The sequence below is a fragment of the Toxorhynchites rutilus genome, chromosome 2, assembly GCF_029784135.1.
Source record: "Toxorhynchites rutilus septentrionalis strain SRP chromosome 2, ASM2978413v1, whole genome shotgun sequence".
NCBI classification, from domain to species: Eukaryota; Metazoa; Arthropoda; class Insecta; order Diptera; family Culicidae; genus Toxorhynchites; species Toxorhynchites rutilus.
The window spans coordinates 11,768,255-11,786,605 of record NC_073745.1 but is presented as its reverse complement, the minus strand read 5'-3'; the positions used below and the strand labels follow the sequence as shown (position 1 = coordinate 11,786,605).

General features: G+C 38.6%; 1 protein-coding gene across 1 annotated transcript; it reads right to left on the bottom strand.

Moving 5' to 3' along the window:
* Positions 1 to 8,448: 8,448 nt before the first annotated feature.
* On the bottom strand, positions 8,449 to 9,544 carry LOC129771636 (uncharacterized). Its single transcript, XM_055775494.1, has 3 exons — positions 9,229 to 9,544; positions 8,973 to 9,134; positions 8,449 to 8,827 (listed from the first exon to the last, which is right to left on the bottom strand). The coding sequence occupies exons 1-3, from the start codon at positions 9,427 to 9,429 to the stop codon at positions 8,567 to 8,569; spliced, it is 624 nt and encodes a 207-aa protein (XP_055631469.1). The 5' UTR covers positions 9,430 to 9,544; the 3' UTR covers positions 8,449 to 8,566.
* Between the last annotated feature and the right edge of the window lie 8,807 nt (positions 9,545 to 18,351).

The window sequence follows — 18,351 nt, the reverse complement described above, 5'->3', positions numbered from 1 at the left end:
CTCGATGTATGGGTGCCACACACGTTGTCGCAAAAAAACATCTTTGACCGTATCGACGCATGTGAATCGCTGCTGAATCGCAACAAAATCGACCCGTTTCTGAAGCGGATGGTGACTGGCGATGAAAAGTGGGTCACTTACGACAACGTGAAGCGCAAACGGTCGTGGTCGAAGCCCGCTGAAGCGGCTCAGACGGTGGCCAAGCCCTCATTAACGGCCAGGAAGGTTCTGCTGTGTGTTTGGTAGGATTGTCAAGGAATAATCAATTATGAGCTGCTTCCCTATGGCCAAACGCTCAATTCGGACCTGTACTGCCAACAACTGGACCGCTTGAAGGTAGCACTCATGAAGAAGAGGCCATCTTTGATAAACAGAGACCGCATTGTCTTCCATCAGGACAACGCCAGGCCACACACTTCTTTGGTGACGCGTCAGAAGCTCCGGGAGCTCGGATGGGAGGTTCTTTTGCATCCGCCGTATAGTCCGGACTTTTCACCAAGCGACTAACACCTGTTTTTGTCCATGGCGAACGAGCTAGGTAGTCAGAAGTTAGCCACAAAAGAGGCCTGTGAAAATTGGCTATCCGAGTTTTTTGCCAATAAGGAAGCGAGCTTCTATAACAGGGGTATTATGAAGTTGGCATCTCGTTGGGAACAAGTCATCGAACAAAACGGCGCATATTTGACTTAAAACAGATGATTGTAACTAATTTTATGAACAAATGAAAATTCAAAAAAAATACCGCAGGACTTTTTTGACAGCCTAATACATAATGGATAGAAGGGACCCTAATACATTTCCCTGAAGTTCTCTAAGATTATTCCTTACGGGATTGGAAATTGAATTATTAAAAATAGTCCGTTGAGTTCTGTCATTCAAATAGCTTTCAAACCATTTATATGCTGTACTCGTAATTCCAAAGCGCTTAATGGTGTTCAACAACAAGGGCCTAGAAATTGTTTCGCAAGCGCGTTTCAGATCCAAGAAAACAGCAATGATATTCTCTTTGTACTCTAGCTTCTCTTCCCATTTTGCTAATACCAAGTTCAATGCGGTTTCACAGGAATGACCTTCCCGATATCCCGATTGTTCTGGTATTAGCAAAGCATTGCAATTTAAATATTCCAACAGCTGGCCTTTAACGACTAATTCTAATATTTTCTCTAGCGTGTGCAACATATTGATGGGACGAAACTCTTCGGCTTTAATCGTTCAGCAACTTTTTGAATTGGAACTATTAAAGATTCCTTCCACACCTGAGGCACATGCCCAGTTAGTAAAGATTTATTAATAAGGTCTAGCAAGATGTGATCGATGACATGAAAGAAATCTTGTATAACTCTAGAATTTACATTATCCACTCCAGCCGTTTTTCCTAAAGAGAAGCAAATAGTCCTAATTTTGTTTAATGTAATTGGGTGAAAACTTTCCAATCTACAGTTACTATTAACCGGCTGTTTTATTTCATCAGGTTCATGGACCAATTCAATGGACTGATTGATCAATGATACACTATTGACAAAATAATCGTTAAACTTAGATACTATACTGCCGTAATCTCGCAAACTGACGCAAGCACCAGAGGTAAGAATTTTCAGTACGGGACTTTTTCTAAAATTGCATGTATAATCAGCATAGCGTACATTACGAAAATCTGATCTGTACAAAATGTGTATTGTTGATGGAAAAACATTGCCATCGGCTTGATTTTTGAAAAAATGCAGTTTTTTTCAAAATCAAATCGCTTTTTCCACAAATTTAAATCGCTGTTTCCACAACCGATTGGCGTTCATCCATCAAAGTATACAAGAACTTGTTTCCAATTATTTTCTCCATCATGCTGCCGTTGAGCGAAGCATCAGGAAGCATCAGGGAGAAGAATTCACACACTTTCCCAACTTTGTAGCAGGCGTCGAGCAGATTAACGTAGTTGATAACCCGATTGTAATAATTATGGACAGCACCGATTTTTTCGAATTCAAAATGCAATTGATGGTGTTAAATAACATAAAGCCGTCCGAAATTATCCGAAGTAAAACAGATACAGTTTACGCGAGGATGTTTTGAGTTTTGTTGCAAGATGCGTTTCGTTTCGTTTGGAGCATTTAGAAGACTGCAGCTGTTCACCAAATCCGTCATTTACCCTTCAATCAACACTCAGCTTCCAATTTATCCGAAGGAGGAATTGAACAGACGAGGAAAGTAAACATCGTCAAGAAGCTTTTTCCCATGATGCCTGGAGAAAAAAAGACACTACATATTAGGGAATCCTTGTAATCAACAATTAAATTGATGAGTTTGAACTGTTTAGTTCTAATCTTTATGAGCTATATGTGAGAACAGCAATACACTTCAATCTAGGATAAACTTTACTTTAAGATGAGTTTGATTTTATGAATTTAAAGTACGTGGTTTTGTGAGCTTCTTAGTACATGATTTGTAATTCTGAAACAAAATTGCTATTATAAGAGTAACATTATATGGGGATGGACTGTTTTTGATTGAAATATTTGGCATGACAAGCTTTTCGGAAAAGTGTTTTTTTTTACAAGAAAGAAGGCATGTGACTTTTATTATGCTAAACGTTCATTACGAAAGATGTTGTCATGTGAAATTTGCTGTCCCTGCCCGTCTATCAGAACAGATCAAAAAATCACATCGCATCACTATCAAATTACGTTACATCATAGGAGAAATGGCGTTTGCGCCACATCACAGTGGAAATGGCGCTTGCGCCACTCCGTTTTCAAGCTTTTACGGGGTCATTTTTTCACATTTCTGTAAATTTTCACAATTGTTTGGACGGATTTGGTATTCTTTATCGATCTATAACAAAAAACGTAAAATGTCAATGTTAGCGCTTGCGTCACTTTGCGAGATTACGGCAGTATAGCCTGTTCAGACTGTTCAAGTGTGCCAATAAAAGTCATGGACCGCGGTTTGCTATTACTAGCATTTAATAAAGATTTCAAAATTTTCTATAACTCCTTGCTGTTGCTTTGATGCAGATCAATCTTCCTCTGAATATATTCACAACGAGCTTTCTTAATTGATTGTGAATATCTGTTGCGCGCGATCGTGTCAACTTGTTGTACCATCTGTATCTTTCACTTTTAAGGCGTAATAGAGCCGATTTGTACACATTTGTACACTTTTTCATGTTTTCTTTGAAAAAATTACAATTAATCCTAATTTTGTTTAAAGTTAAGATAGCGATATCGCTCATTCGACAAAATTTTAGATTTTATTAAAATATGAACATTTATCGAAGACATAAATATTCTATCTTGTATAGTTTCTAGTATATATGACATTTTTGTTAAGAAAACTCCAGAAAAAATAATGTTTTACTAATAACATTTTTGGGAGTAAATTCTTGCGTTTGACATGTTCTTGACATGTTTCTAAATAAAAAAAAAATTACGAAACATAAAAACATCAATAGTAATTTGCAAAGAAACCATGAAAGAGTGGTTGTTGGAAAAACTCTATTCCTGTAAAAGTTCCCGTCTTCCGATGTATGGGTGATTTATTGAAAATTGTAAGCGAGTTATTAAAATAGCGTCCAAAAATCCGAACTACTCACACGTCAAATTAGCGAAATCGTTCAAAGTGGTCAAATCAACTGTCATCAACATAGTAAAAGGGTTCTGGTTGGTCGACAATCAGAAAATTTGGTTTGGGAAAATGGGAAAAAACGGAGCTCAAACCTCTACATTAGAGATGTGGCGAACAGGCTGGGAATGTCGTCTATAACCGTGCATCGAGCTAATGAACCACAATGTCGACTTATAAGAAGATAGGCTCTCCGAATCGCGACAGCCAAAACACTGTACAACTGGCGATCGATGACGAGGCCAACGTTGAGACAGACTTCAACCAGCTTCCTGAGCATGAGTTTTTACGACAGCCGAAAGACAACTGTGCTTGGAAAAGCTTCTGCAGCCTTTCCTGAAGCAGTACGATTTTTCTTTGTTGTGTAGCCGAATTTGGCTTCCAATGGCAATGAAGTGATATGTCACCAAAAACATGCCGGTGGTGCCCAAGAACAAGTTCCCTTCCTTCCAACACTAACGTGATCCGATAAGTCGAGAAATATTAGGTCAAACTTGAAGAAGACTGTGGAAAACTGTGGAAAACGAGAAGGAATATAGGGTAAACTGACGTGCTGGGGTTTACAAAGTGAACGAGGTGGATTTACATAATCTGATGTGTAACTTATTCCTGTTTCGTCTTCCTTCCCAGAATCGGCTCAGTTCTAGTCAAACAAAGTCAGGAAGTGGGAAAACTTTTATGTTCTTTACACTATGCCCTAGTACGCTGATTCCTTACTTGACTTATGCGCCACCCTGTACATGATTTGTAGTTTTAAACCAAAATTGCTACTATAAAGGTAACACTGCATATAGATCGACTGTTTTTGATTAAAATATTTGGAAGCTTTTTGGAAGTGTTTTTTTTACAAGAAAGAAGGCATGTGACTCTCATTATGCTAAAGGCCCATTACGGAGGATGTTGTTGTGTGAAATTTGCTGTCCCTGCTCGTTCATTCTATTCCATCAGAACAGTTAAAAAAGTCAGTCATAAGGGAAATGACGCTTACGCCACATCACAGTGGAAATGGCGCTTACGCCACTTTTTCTTCAACCTTTTACAGGGTCATTTTTTAATAATTTAAGACAATATCATCATCGGATAAACGCGGATAAACGTTCAAGTAGAAAGCCTCAATGAAACAAACCAAGAAGAAGGAAAATAATCCCTAAGAAAGTAAGAGATTGAGAAATTAACGGGTGTTAAATAAAAAATGAGAATTTTTTCAATACCTTTCAGTAACTCAAATAAAGAGCGTAAAATTTTCTTTCTCCAAGAAAATTGCTCTTTGGGCTCCCTAGAAACAGTAGGCGTGTTTGGTTTTGCTAGTTTGAATTCAGTCAAAGAAAAAAAAGATGGCGTCGAAACAGCACGTGCTCCGCGAACGCATTGTACGGTTCTACGAAACGCATTTCCAGCAAGGAAAAAAGTTCACGGTGGCACCTTTTAAGGAAGAAAATGTACCTGTCAGTACGGTATATCGTATCCTGGGTTCCCTGAACGTAGAGCGGAAGGTCGGAAGTGGTCGTCCGGTAACGAGAATGACGAAGCAGAGGAAGACATCGTTAAAGAAGCTGTTTGACAACAAGGACGCAACCAGCCTGCGTGACGCCGGTCGGAAATATGGCTGCTCCCACGTATTGATCCATCGGACCCTCAAGATGGAAGGAATCGTCTGCAGGAAGAAGACGAGGTCGCCGGAGTACACGGAGGAGCAGATTGAGACGGTTAAATCACAGTGTCGGTGGATGACAAAAAAAAACCGCGGGACGTCTTTCGTTCTGGACGACGAAAGCTATTTTCCGCTGTCCAAAACGCATATTCCAGATAATGATAATTACTACTCTAGCGACAAGTCATCCACACCGCCTGAAGTGAAATACAAGTTCAAACACAAGTTTGAAAAAAAGGTTATGTTGTACATCGCCATTTCTGACCGGGGCATTTCAAAGCCTTGGTTTAAGCCGAGCGGTCTGGCAATCAACCAACAAATCTATCGAGAAGAGTGCCTCGATAAAATCCAGCTGCCGTTCCTGAACGAGCATCACGCGGATGGGAAGTACGTCTTCTGGCCGGACAAGGCGTCTTCCCATTACGCCAAGAAGACGCTGGCGTATCTTGAGGAGAAAAAGATACCGTTCGTGCCGAAAGATCGTAACCCAACAAACTTGCCCCAGTGCCGCCCAATAGAGGATTTCTTTGGCTCACTCAGTGCCCTAGTGTATAAAAACAATTGGAGGGCCAAGGACACGAAGCAACTGACTACAAGAATCCGGAATTGTATCCGGAAAATAGACGTAAGTGCCGTACAACGTTCTTGTGAGAGCATCACGACAAAGTTGCGTCGAACAGCAGACCACGGCCCTTACTCAAGTATTCACTGACATTTTTTTGAAGAAAATACATTATGTTATTAATAAAAAATTCTGAAAACGATGAAAAAAATATTTTTTATATGTGATTGAAAAAATTCTCATTTTTTATTTAACACCCGTTGGAACCCCGATTATCCGCGAAATAGTCGGACTAGATCACCGCGTATAACGAAATTCGCAATAAATAGCCCAATAAAGGGCTAAACATGAGGTACAAACACGAAAAAAAGATATTTTAGCATGAAAACTATGTTTTATCAATACAGAAGTTGTTAAACTATCCATCTGTAAGGTCGTTTACATCAGTGATGAGATAATGTGAAAGCCATGGCCAAAACAAAAGAGCAAGACTCTACCTCTCACAGACACATTTCGGGAAGATTTATAGAATTACTAAGTAACTCGCATTCGCGGATAATCGAGGTTCTACTGTATTTCAAAACGGCATAAAAGCAACTAGTATTTATGGTGTAAACATAAAAATTACCGAAATTACCGGTTATTGATTGTAAAATTACCGATAATTCGGTAATGGAAAATGACCCGGTATTACCGGTAAAACCGGTTAACAATCCAACCGGACTATGTGGCATTTATATGATTTCGAGAAAAACGAACATGAAGTACTATAAAGGGTTTTCATTGATCATTCAAAACAATTTCTGATCCATTATTCCTGCTGAACGCTTGATTTTCCAAATCTGATAACAATAGCAAAAAAAATTTGATTTTGCGACTTGGTCCCTTCTGACTTAACACCGACCATATGAATCATTTTTAGAATTTTATTAAATCGAAAGAAAGGTTGAAGATGAGTTGAATTCCCTTAATTTTGCATGAGGGTATATATTGTGTAAGCTGCGGAAAACCAAAGGACTCACCGTAGACACATTAAAGAGACGTTTCGTAAAAATATGGTACGAAGGCATGTTTTTGCAGAAAACACTGAAAAGTGGAAAATTTTGAAATAAATAAACAGTTGTTGGGAGTAAGATCAGACAGCGCGTTCGTATTGTTAAACACGTTAAGTCCTGCGTTAGTCCATAGGAAATGACACAAAATTTTCGTTCTAGCTCGAGCCGATCTCACAGAATCGACAGTAGTTTTTTCGTATGGAGAACGTTGGCATGAGGAACGACAGTAACAAAGTTAAACTACTAAAATTGTTGATACCACAAGCCAATGATGACTCTCATCTCGAGTTGTCCTTGCGAAGAAGATGCCCAACAGAACTTCCCGAAAATGCTGCTTTTTGATAAAAAATACTTTTGTGAGAAAAACTAAAGATGCGCAAAACCTATTTTCTGATTTCCAAGCTACTGAATATTCCTTTCCACTAAAAAATAATGAAACACTAGAACGCGAAAACAACGGATACTTTCTGGCATAAAAAGCCGGGTTCGAATATTTACCATTAATATTATATTATTAGCTCAACCTGAATTTTGGTAAACGGTGATCTAATAAATCTATGAATTGTCACAGAGAATTCTCCTTTGTAGACGAAAGCCTTAAACCATTAAAGTATCTTGCTAAATAATCCAATCCAAAAGGGAAAAACATGTCAATCTCCTAACTTAACCTTCAGCGATGTATTTATGTTTTGTTCATAATTGATGATGCTATACTGATATAAACGAAAAAAGTTCCTCCTATTCCACCTTCCAATAATAGTTACGTTACGTTGGTCGTTGGCCGTGTTATGTGAAACTTGGAGCAGAAACTTGTAGGATTTTTTTCACACGCCACCATCCTCTTTTGTTTCCGACCGAAGAGGCGAATAATCCAACAAGACTTGTATTCAAAATTCATTGAACGAGCACACGTTCCAATCCATCGGAGGACGATTAGAGAAATAGTAGCGCAGCGTTCCGGGGGTACTTCGCTGGCTTCGTGGAAATTTCCAAAAGTTGTTATTGTTGCTGATCCCCAAATTAGTTCTAATCACGTACCCTGCACCAACTCCGTATGTCACGTATATTTCGATATTGATGGGAAATTTTATATCGGGGAACGCGCTGGGACATGTTTTGGTCATTATTTTACCTGTGCCACAATTGCTATCGGAAGGATTGAAACGTGGCATGATAAAGCATCCCGGGGCTGTGGTCGCAAATTCGATTATGATACCGAAGCTGGAGGAATTTTAAATGTGAATCTGGGCCGAAGCCCTTGTGAGTCTTCATGTTGCATTTCATGAGGGAATTGCAATTCTCTGCAACCGATCTCGTTGTTTGATAACACAAAAAATAAGGCAGGGCATTATGAAAACATATTCACTGACCTGTTGTGCTTTTACACACTCGATATCGAAATAGTCACAATAACATATTTTTCAGCTGTGAAAATATGTTTTTCAACACAGACAGGATATGACAAACAATCAGTGAAATACAAAAATAATTGGATTTCGGCGAATACATCGTCGTTTCAAACGCCAAAAAAACCTCTATCGTCAACAATTTTGAACCATATTTATTTGAAAACACCGAATAATTTATCCGCACTATGAAATAAACGGAGACATTGCGGTCATGCTCGACCACGAGCTGTTTTTGCAAAAAACACAAAAAACTGCATTCTGGCTATCCCTCTATTCATACGTTCCTCGCTGGTGCACTTTTGGATGGATCTGGGGTAGCAGCAGAAAATGTTGCTCCGATCATTATCAGCAAATTAAACGCGACAAAAGCCAACACTGCGAGAGACTGCCGGGTTGGTCCGTTGACAACGCTCGGCTTCGTCGTCGATGTATGCAGACACCAATCCAAAGCCACACCGGTTATGAAATAGTTCACCTCCAGAGCCAGAGTTGTCACGTGTATAAGAAGGTAGGGAAGCAGCAGCATGAAATCAGACTAGAAGGGCGTCAATGAAAGCCATTAGTTTTATACACAACGACGTTTGGTGAAAAGTTTATGCGCATTTGCATTGTGTCAACACGAATCGAGAATCATTATTTTTCATTTGTTCCATTAGTTCTGTATCTGATTCTGATACTACCTTAATCACACCCACAATGGCTGAAACATTGCACAGCAACATCACGATTTGTGTCATCAGATGCAAATTGTGGCGCACGGAATCAGACAGGATAGCGGTCCGCTCATGGCTTCCCCTGGATCGGCCTCGTATCCACTTCAGAATTTCATGTGTCGCTAAAAGCTGCATAATAAAATCGTCATTTCGATGATCGGGATGAAATTCGCACAAAGGCTCTAATTAGTGCGGGGTTGTATAATTAACGCCACGGGCTTACCGCTTCGACAACGTTGATCAGCACGGCATACCACTTGATGAAACACGCGGTCCACCAGGAACTGTTTAACCGGGCCTCGAGCTGACGCAACAAGCTTCTGCCATCGCCGGTCCCACCGGTGACCAGAGCTGTTAATTGGGTCTTCTGATATGGCGGCACGTTTTGGCGAGCCGAGCACACGGAACGATAGCAGGAAGACATTCCTGGTGCCTAGTGTTGATAAGAGGTGACTCAATGGGATCTTCCGGAGCAGAGTATTATTGAAACGTTTCAAAAATATACGATCTAAATTTTATTGCAACGTCGAAAATTGCTGTCACTCGTAAAAAGCATAGTTTACTGTGTTGACCAACTCAAAACATGAGTTTCAGGTTTTCCACAGGGCTGTGGAGTCGGAGAAAATTTTCCTGACTCCAACTCTGACTCTAACTACCCACAATTATTAGTATCCACTCGGACTCCTGCTGAAAAAATTAAATGATTCAAAAACAGGTTTTCATTAGAACTTTTCATTTACTTTCTCTCCTATTAGACAATAAAAATAAGCATCAAATTTAGAATGCTCGTAAAAACAGAATTGCTTCAGCCAAATTTTTCTTCATGGAGGCCTTCAAAAGATATTCAGCGACAAGTTTCCTTCTTATTTTCTTTTCCGAGGCGACATCGTTGTGCTTCTCTGTTATTCAGGTAAGCATCGAGATCTGTGTTCTCTGATGAATATGAATTATCGCTGCAAGATTCGCCGACATATTCATAATCCTTCTTCATCAATATCGAACCTTTCATCCGTACCGATGTCTCACATAGTGCCAAAAGTGTGCTTCCTTTTCTCTCCATGGACCGTACAACTCCATTCTACATCAGTTCAGTTCTTTGTTTTTAAGAGGCTTTAAGCTTTGCAATTCATTCCCCTCTAACTAAGGCTCTAGATTTGACTTCTTCATTACAAAAAAAAAGACGGGTGGGTAATGTCGGGGACATAACCGGAGTGACGTAGGACTATACAAAGGGGACAGCTTTTGCTAAATATATATTTTAAATATATTGTTTTATTTTCTTCTGCTACGTGAATACCTACCTATCTACCTGAAAAATGGATTAGTTTACTGTTTACTCTTCATGAACATGTTGGGGGTTCTGAAAAGAATCTTTGGTGTTGTGTTTTTGCGTTTTTTTTTACAAACTTTCTCAATTTTTTTTTATTTTTGTCTTATAGTTAATTCTTGATTTTTTTCCGAAGGCTTTGTACTTATTAAATGTTCAACGCCGGGCATCTTTCGGCGTATGCACATATCGTACAATCAAAATGATGGCTGTGATAGGGGATGCATAGGTGGTCATCAGCTCATTCACTATCATATATTTCACTATTGAGCACATTACCGTACCTTAAACTGTTTCCGTGTTTCGGAGACGAATGAATTGTAAGATTTGTAGTTTCCGCAAACAAAGTAAATAAAAATGAAAAAGAACTGAGGTTTTGGAGACGAACTCTACGATCTGTCGAGAAATAAACGAGCTATAAGCGTTCTGAAAAACCAACAGTAAATACATGGACGAATGACCTTCGGATTAAAGCCCTTTAAAATAAGAACAGAGCAGCAGGAAATACATAGAGGCGAATGAACTGCAAAGTTCAAAGCCTCTTAAAAACAAAGAAAGAAGAATAAGGAAATACATAGCTCATCATGTTGCTCCTTAGTTATTTTTCTATACAATGCAGATGTAACGTCATTCATTTTTCAACATCAGTTATCAACCAAAGAAAGCAGTACTTGCTACCGAGAAAATTCGTGAACGCCATCCTGCATACAATGTGTTGTAATTTGAAGCCATTTTTAATTCGGAAACCATGCATGGGTTTGTGAAAACTGAATGATCAATTTAAAAGACCCCAACCACCAATAAGTTCAAGAACAAGATAAACAAAATAAATCAGTTTATATTATATGTCATATTATGTCTCTTTAGAATGCATTGGTATTGTGAAAAACTTTCAATAACTCTTCTTTGAAAGGTTTAATGGCCCTGAAAAGCGCCGTGTTTTACGGTGGCTGGTTTTGCCACCAAAGCAGTCTGTATAAACGAACTTTTTCCTTCTTCTACCTGCTTCCGTTTTGCGATTGCGTTTGCCACTCGCTGAAACTAGTTGTTGCCACCGAACCGAATGTGCTCTGTTCTGTTCGGTTTTGCGGGTTTTTTTTATTGTTGTGAGCAGCTTTGCAAGCCAACTCGAGCACTCCGGCGGCCGAAATTCTATAACCGCTATTAGGTATACTGGTGCTCCGGCACCAATCCGTTGATGCGATGTGATGTGAAACGATGCCACACAACCAAACTGATTTACGGTTTGAAAGAGAATGATATATTTTTCAGCGGATCCGCGCCTTTTGTACTCTAGCGGTACACACTCACAGGATAGAGACAAATCAGCAGACTAAGCCAAAGGGGCGAGTCCAACGAGACGAACGAAAGAGCGTTAAAAGGCAGCGATGGCAAAAAAATACATTCATTATGATTTGTTCGCTCGTTGGATTCACATGCAGGCTAAAAAGGGTCCTTTTCAGGATCACAAAATTATCTTTAATCTAAAGAGTTTATTGTTTTTTTATCACTCGATATCCCCATCTTGTTCGGCTAAACCTTCCTGTTTAGCGATTGCGTTTGCCACTCGCCACAGCTTTCACAGTTGGAAAATTTCTTCCCATCCAGCTTGTGACATGTTGTACAGTAAATCACATTTAATGCGACGTGCCAAAACACCACTCAGTGTCGCATTGGAGGCGATTTTAACCTGTAATTGAACATTTGCGATGACAGTGGTAAAGTGTCGACTTTCGATGTGGGGTCATAATTTGGACCTCGAACTTTATGTTTACAAAAATGTCCAACTAAATATGTCGCATTACAGGTCCGTCCAATTAGCTGAATGTCGAGCTAAATGTAAATCACTGTACTTTCAATCTAGAAGCAATTTAAAAATTAATGAATATTGAATAATCGGGAAAGTCCCCAACCATAAATAAGCTCAGAACAACTTCCAAATTCACATACTCATCATATACTGGCAAACAAATTATGAAAAAATCAATTTGTGTTTTATTATTATTTTGGATATTGTTTTAGAAAGCATTGAACTGTATTTCGTAAACTCTTTTTTGAAAGGTTTAATGGCCCTGATAAGCGCCGTGTTTATGGAATTTTAGAAAAGTTAGTACTCGTGGTTTTGAAAAAAACCATTTCGAACGCCCTCAATGCCGCCTTATTCTGGATTTGCCACCAAAGCAGATTGTATAAAGAACAAACTTTTTTCTTCTGCTACAAGCTGCCGTTTTGCGATTGCGTTTACCACTCGTTGCAACTGCCTGTTGTCTTGATGTCCACCGAACCGAATGTGTTCTGTTCTGAATGCAGATTTTCTTATCGTCGCGAGCAGCTTAACCGATCACTTCGACGGCCGAAACTATATAACGCCGGCTAGGTGGACTGGTGCACTGGTACTAACGCGCTCGGCCTAGCTACCCTTGCGGGGAACTCCAGATCAACACGGTTCGAGCGGGATTTTGCCATTCCCTTCACTTTTCCTCCTTTGCCATGTCCAGACATGGCTGCTTGGGTTGGTTTGTTGAAGTGTTTTGATGCGAACCGATGTGGTGTACGGTTTGAATGAGAATGATCGTTACGGAAGGAAGGAAGGAAGGTATTGTATTATAGAGACTTTAAACTTTTGCAGTTCATTCGTCTCTAGCCTTGAGAAAGGCCCTTTGAAAACTCTACTCTATTCTACTACAGCGCTACCACCTCCGCCCTCTTGCCTTGAGAAAGGCACTCGATCCCTCGCCGTCCAGCCCGTCCAGCAGCGATGTTGTCCAATCGGTGTCCACACAAAGAATGATCGTTACGGCAGCGGAGCGGGGATTTTTAAGCTGACTGGCTGGCTCGAGAATTACGCATGTGTGAGACAGCGACCAATGTTTCGTTCATTTTTTTCTTTTTCCTTTCCAATGGTGCTTCATTCTATTTCGCTGCTGCTCTGGTTGCCCGTTTTGGTCGGTACGATTTAAGGAGCACAAAATGGACCAATCAAAAATGGGCACATAGTGCATTTGGACAATGCTTGATATTTCACAATTATTCAATTATTTATCTCAAGAAAAATGAAATGTTATTCATTATGATAGATGCGTAGATATATTTCCTATCAATTGATGCCAAAACCATTGCGATCTATTGAGAAATGCTCGAGTTATAAGCGTTCCAAATCTTGCATTTTTTCCTACTTGTTCAGTGCCTAGATTTCCATTTCACCCCCTATATCTTCCGGTTAGACGTAGTCCTACGTCAAAAACCCTCCAGATGTCAGTTCTTCAAGTTTTAGTTAGATTGAACGGTTTAGACAGGAGCTCCTCCAGATCGATCGCTTTGTTCCACTGATTCGCGGTTAAGAAAATATTCTCATTTTTCAGATCATTGATGAAATTTCTAAGTTTAATCAGCCGCTGAATTATGAGATATGTACTCCCCCCAGCGTGTGGTCTGATCTAGAATTGCTCCTTTTCCTGCTCTTCTTCTATGAATTGCATCCGTTCTCAGGATTCTAGCAGCTACAGCAAATTGCCTCAATTTACCAATCAAGGTAGTAGGAGAATAATCATTCAGTCCGTCACGATTCGACAACTGGAGTATAATGAACTTCATCAATTTTTCGTCATATTCGCCTCCGATATTAAGTTCACAACTCAACTCATGATCCAGGTTATCTTTTATAACAACACAAACCACGTTTGTTACATTATTACAAATGCTCAAGTTCTGTTTATTATACGTCAGCATTTGTAACACCATAATCAGCCAACTTTTCCTCCAACTTTTTGCTTTCATTGCTTGATTGATGAGCCTTCGTATCCCAAACAGCCAATGTACGGGTAACTGGGTTTGTTATTGTCATCCACAAAACGAATGCTAACTCCCACGTTATTCACCCGGTGACGGCCCAACCAACAATTCCCCATCAGTGTGACGTTTTTATGATGGTTTTATTCAGCTCTATGCTCAATAATGCCTGAATTAGTTGTCATCAAATCCTCTATTCAAGACTTGTTCAAGCAAATTAGAATAAATTATTAATCTATAGCCAATATTGTTTGACAATGCAGTTTAAAGTCAATTAGAAAACGTTCATCCAACTCCAAGGTATGGTGGAAACGACTATTCGACCATATTCTGATTTGATTAGCTCTACTTAGATCGCGATATCGAAGAAGAAGATCTTTGTGCAGATGCAGTCATCATTTTCTTCTACCAATTTTTTTATAAATAAAAATAGTTTTTTAGCACATTTACAGACGTTTGTTAGAGTCTTTTACTAGATAAAACTTTCTGATGAACTTTTGAGAAAAAATGTCCTAGATCCAAACTTTCGACCTTTACATCGACAATCCTCCATCAAACCATTTGCTCCGTGAGAACACTTAAAAATGAGCTTCAAAACACAGGCAGCAAGTGCCATTTTGGTAGTCCGTCATTTGTTGTACCGAAGCTGCTTTGCAGTTGAACAAACGTTTTCAAATCGTTTCTCTGGCATATCACCCAGGTAAACGTCAATGGTTGTCTAAATAATAAGGTCTAAATAAGCTTTTATGCAAGGTATAGTCCGGCATATCGTCTTATTAAGCATTCAATACTATTGTTCGACCATTATTATACTGATTAATTTTATTACAGCTAATGATCGGTTCGTGTCGGTAGGGCAGAGTGTAAATAGACGGATAAAAGATATCAATCAATTTAGGTATCAGGTATCAATTTTACGAATAGAAATCGGATCTTAACAGATTTGCGCAAGATAACTTTTTAGCGCTTACTTCTTCAATCATCATGCGTGTGATGCTTTGGCTTTAAAGACAAATTGCAAGTTTTATTGTCATTTCCCCGTTTAAAGCCATTAAACCATCCCGCTGATATTTTTCTTACAACATTTCAGCAGTCACGTCAACCATTATCTTGTCACATTTCAAGAAAGTGGAGAGCTGTGGTTGACCAGCTTGTTCTGAAGAAGGTTTCTTCTTCAATTTGAACGTTGTTGGCACATTTGACGCAACCTTCTTTAGCACGGCTTCCAACACTTTGGGATCAAATCGCTGTAAATGACGTGTGAGATTAGAGGCCCTAGTAGGAGAATTTATATCCAATCCAAAAAAGCTGCTTATTTTTGCGACACATGGTGATGAGTTACTGCATTCGTTGTTGTTTCCAGGGCTCGCCAAAGTCATATTCAACTGATGATAATCAGGGGAATATGGTGAAATTAGCCTTCTTATTCAATTGGAAATGAGTTTTGGCTTCTTCCAGCAGTTTCTCCGTGAACATGACTCAACAGTCAATCGGGTGTTTAGTTGCTATCTCTTTACGACTCGACTATTTCAGTTTATTCTTCCCCATTGCATATTGCATAATTCATCAGTCCCCGCTCTCAACGCTCGTCAATTTATTTTCTAGTCAAGTCAAATCATGTTGACGGCGAATGCCGAAATAGAACTAGTCGAAGCGAAGCGACTGAGAGTCGATATTCATTTTTTATCTTCGAAGATTTCGGGCCCTGGCACTGACAAGGGCCGATGAATGAATGCTTTCACTGTGTGAGCGTTTCGCTAAGCATTAAAAAGCTAATTTGCGCAAATTTCTAAATTAAATTTCAGAATGAACATGTACTGTCGATTATTGTTGTCTAAAACGATAATGAAACACTAAACATGCTGAATATCCATGTAGTTTTTCAGTATCTTTTAGCGAAATAACAATTCCAACAGTTAATCCATATGTAGCGGGGCAACCGACAGCAACCGAAACAAATGTTCACCTTCAGTTTTCCACCAGAAACGCAAAACACGCCGAAAACTTCCTTCTTCCCACCAGACTTGAAATGCGCTGCACTTTGACGCCACTTTTAATCCGCAAACAATAATCTAATAATCGGAGATAATCGCCAGAAAGACACTCACGATTTATCAGTCATCCTGTAAGCGACCAGATGACAACGGCAGCGAGGCCTTCCAAAAAGCCTTTCTCACGACCGAGTGTTCAGTTTAGTTTTCCAAATTGATCCTTTCAAGGCTAGAGGAGAATCGAATGAGAAAGTTTGAGAGTCTGAGAAAGCCCATATAATTCACAACACGCACCTAAATTCTTCCTTTCACCAAAAAATTATACAAATTATCAATGCATCGAAATCAGTCGAAAGGCCACTTCAATCGAAAGTTTTGGTGGCCCTGAAAAGGACCGATGGGTTTGTTTAGTTTTACGAAGCAGGTCAAGATGGGCGATTCATTACTAGCAATCTTGACTTCGTGATTTTGTGATTCAATGAATAATTCAAGATTAACTATACACTAAACCTACCAACATTTCAAATATACCTATTACGACCGATGGCGGTCAAGTGACCGCTTTTTAAATAAACAATCTATTTTGCAAGTTGATTATAAATAATACAGAAATCATCATAGGTAATGCTACACATAATAATTATCAGGTAATAATCATATTATATTCATTATTACAGGCTTTAGAAAATTTACTCGTTGTCACACTTTTTACAAACAAAAGACCGATGGCGGTCAAGTGACCGCTTTTTAAATAAACAATCTATTTTGCAAGTTGATTATAGATAATACAGAAATCATCATAGGTAATGCTACACATAATAATTATCAGGTAATAATCATATTATATTCATTATTACTGGCTTTAGAAAATTTACTCGTTGTCACACTTTTTAAAATTTTCCACAAACATATTTTTCACGGAGTAGAACAAATGTTAATTGTATTATATATATTTTTAGCAATGGAGCAATTCGATCCTAAATCAGCCGGCCGCTAACCTGACCCTCTCCGATTTTGTTGAAGCTTGATACACATGATGGAAACTACCCTAAATCATAATTTTCGTTATCATATGATCAAATTAAATTATATATGGTGTTTGACAAAGTTGTAGGAGAATAAATGAACCATTTAGGAAAAATAACATTTAAAATGTACTGTTCAAAATATTACTCCAAAATTGAACTCAATATTAAAAACTTTTATATTTTAAACTTGTTTGTACTTTTCATTCCTTGATCCTGTAAATTTCGGTATGCGGTGGAAAGTTCATCTATCAATAGAAATGAAGATTCTTGACGCGTTATTCATTCTCCAGTTGTTTGATTAAGCATTTATAGCAATTAAAACCAAAACTGTTGGAAGACCTGTCTACGAGATTTTGATTTTGTGTTATGCTTTCTAGCCACTTTGTCTGTTCTACTGTTTTTTTTTTCTATTTTTACAAATTTGTGCTTCCAACTCAGAACTTTTTATCTGATTTAACACTCCTATACTCGCGCATTGGTCTGTCAGACCGCGAAATCAATAATTCGTTCATTTCTCAGAAAATATCAACACTACGACTTTGCGATTCTCTCTAGCTTCGTTATTCGTCGTTCGTCATCGTTTAGCGTATCGCATGTGTTGGTACAAAGGGGACGTGTGCCCTTTAACACTTTCGGTCTGACACACCGACGCGAGTATAGGAGTAACTTTTTTGGACAAGTGCCAATTTTCATATTCTAGAATATTGTCGAATGAAATGTATAAATTAATGTTAGCGACGTGGAATATTCATTGAATATAATGCATAAGATGATGACCGGACTATTCTTGTTTGATTTCAGTCCCTTTTGTAACTGGATTGAACGGATCCTTATATTAACTATTCGTCGATATATTCGTCGTTAGATTCATACGTTCAAAAGCAAAATATGAATGTTTGATTTTCGTATAGTTATTCGCTAAATATAATGGTCATACATGTACACACTTGTGAAAGAATTTCACTTGTGGAAGAATTGTAAACAGTAAACTATAAACTAATCGGTGGTTTATGGTAATTTTTAACAGTTACAGTTTCGGGGATATTTTTTTTATAATGGACAATATCTACAAGAAAACAAGAAAAAGAAAAGGAAGTTCCTAGAAATGCTTTTATATAATCTTTTTATGCCCCATCTAAAAAAAGGTATTAATTTTTAGTTTACCAAGAATTAAGAGACAAAGAATACTAGAAATACGCAAACTTTACATT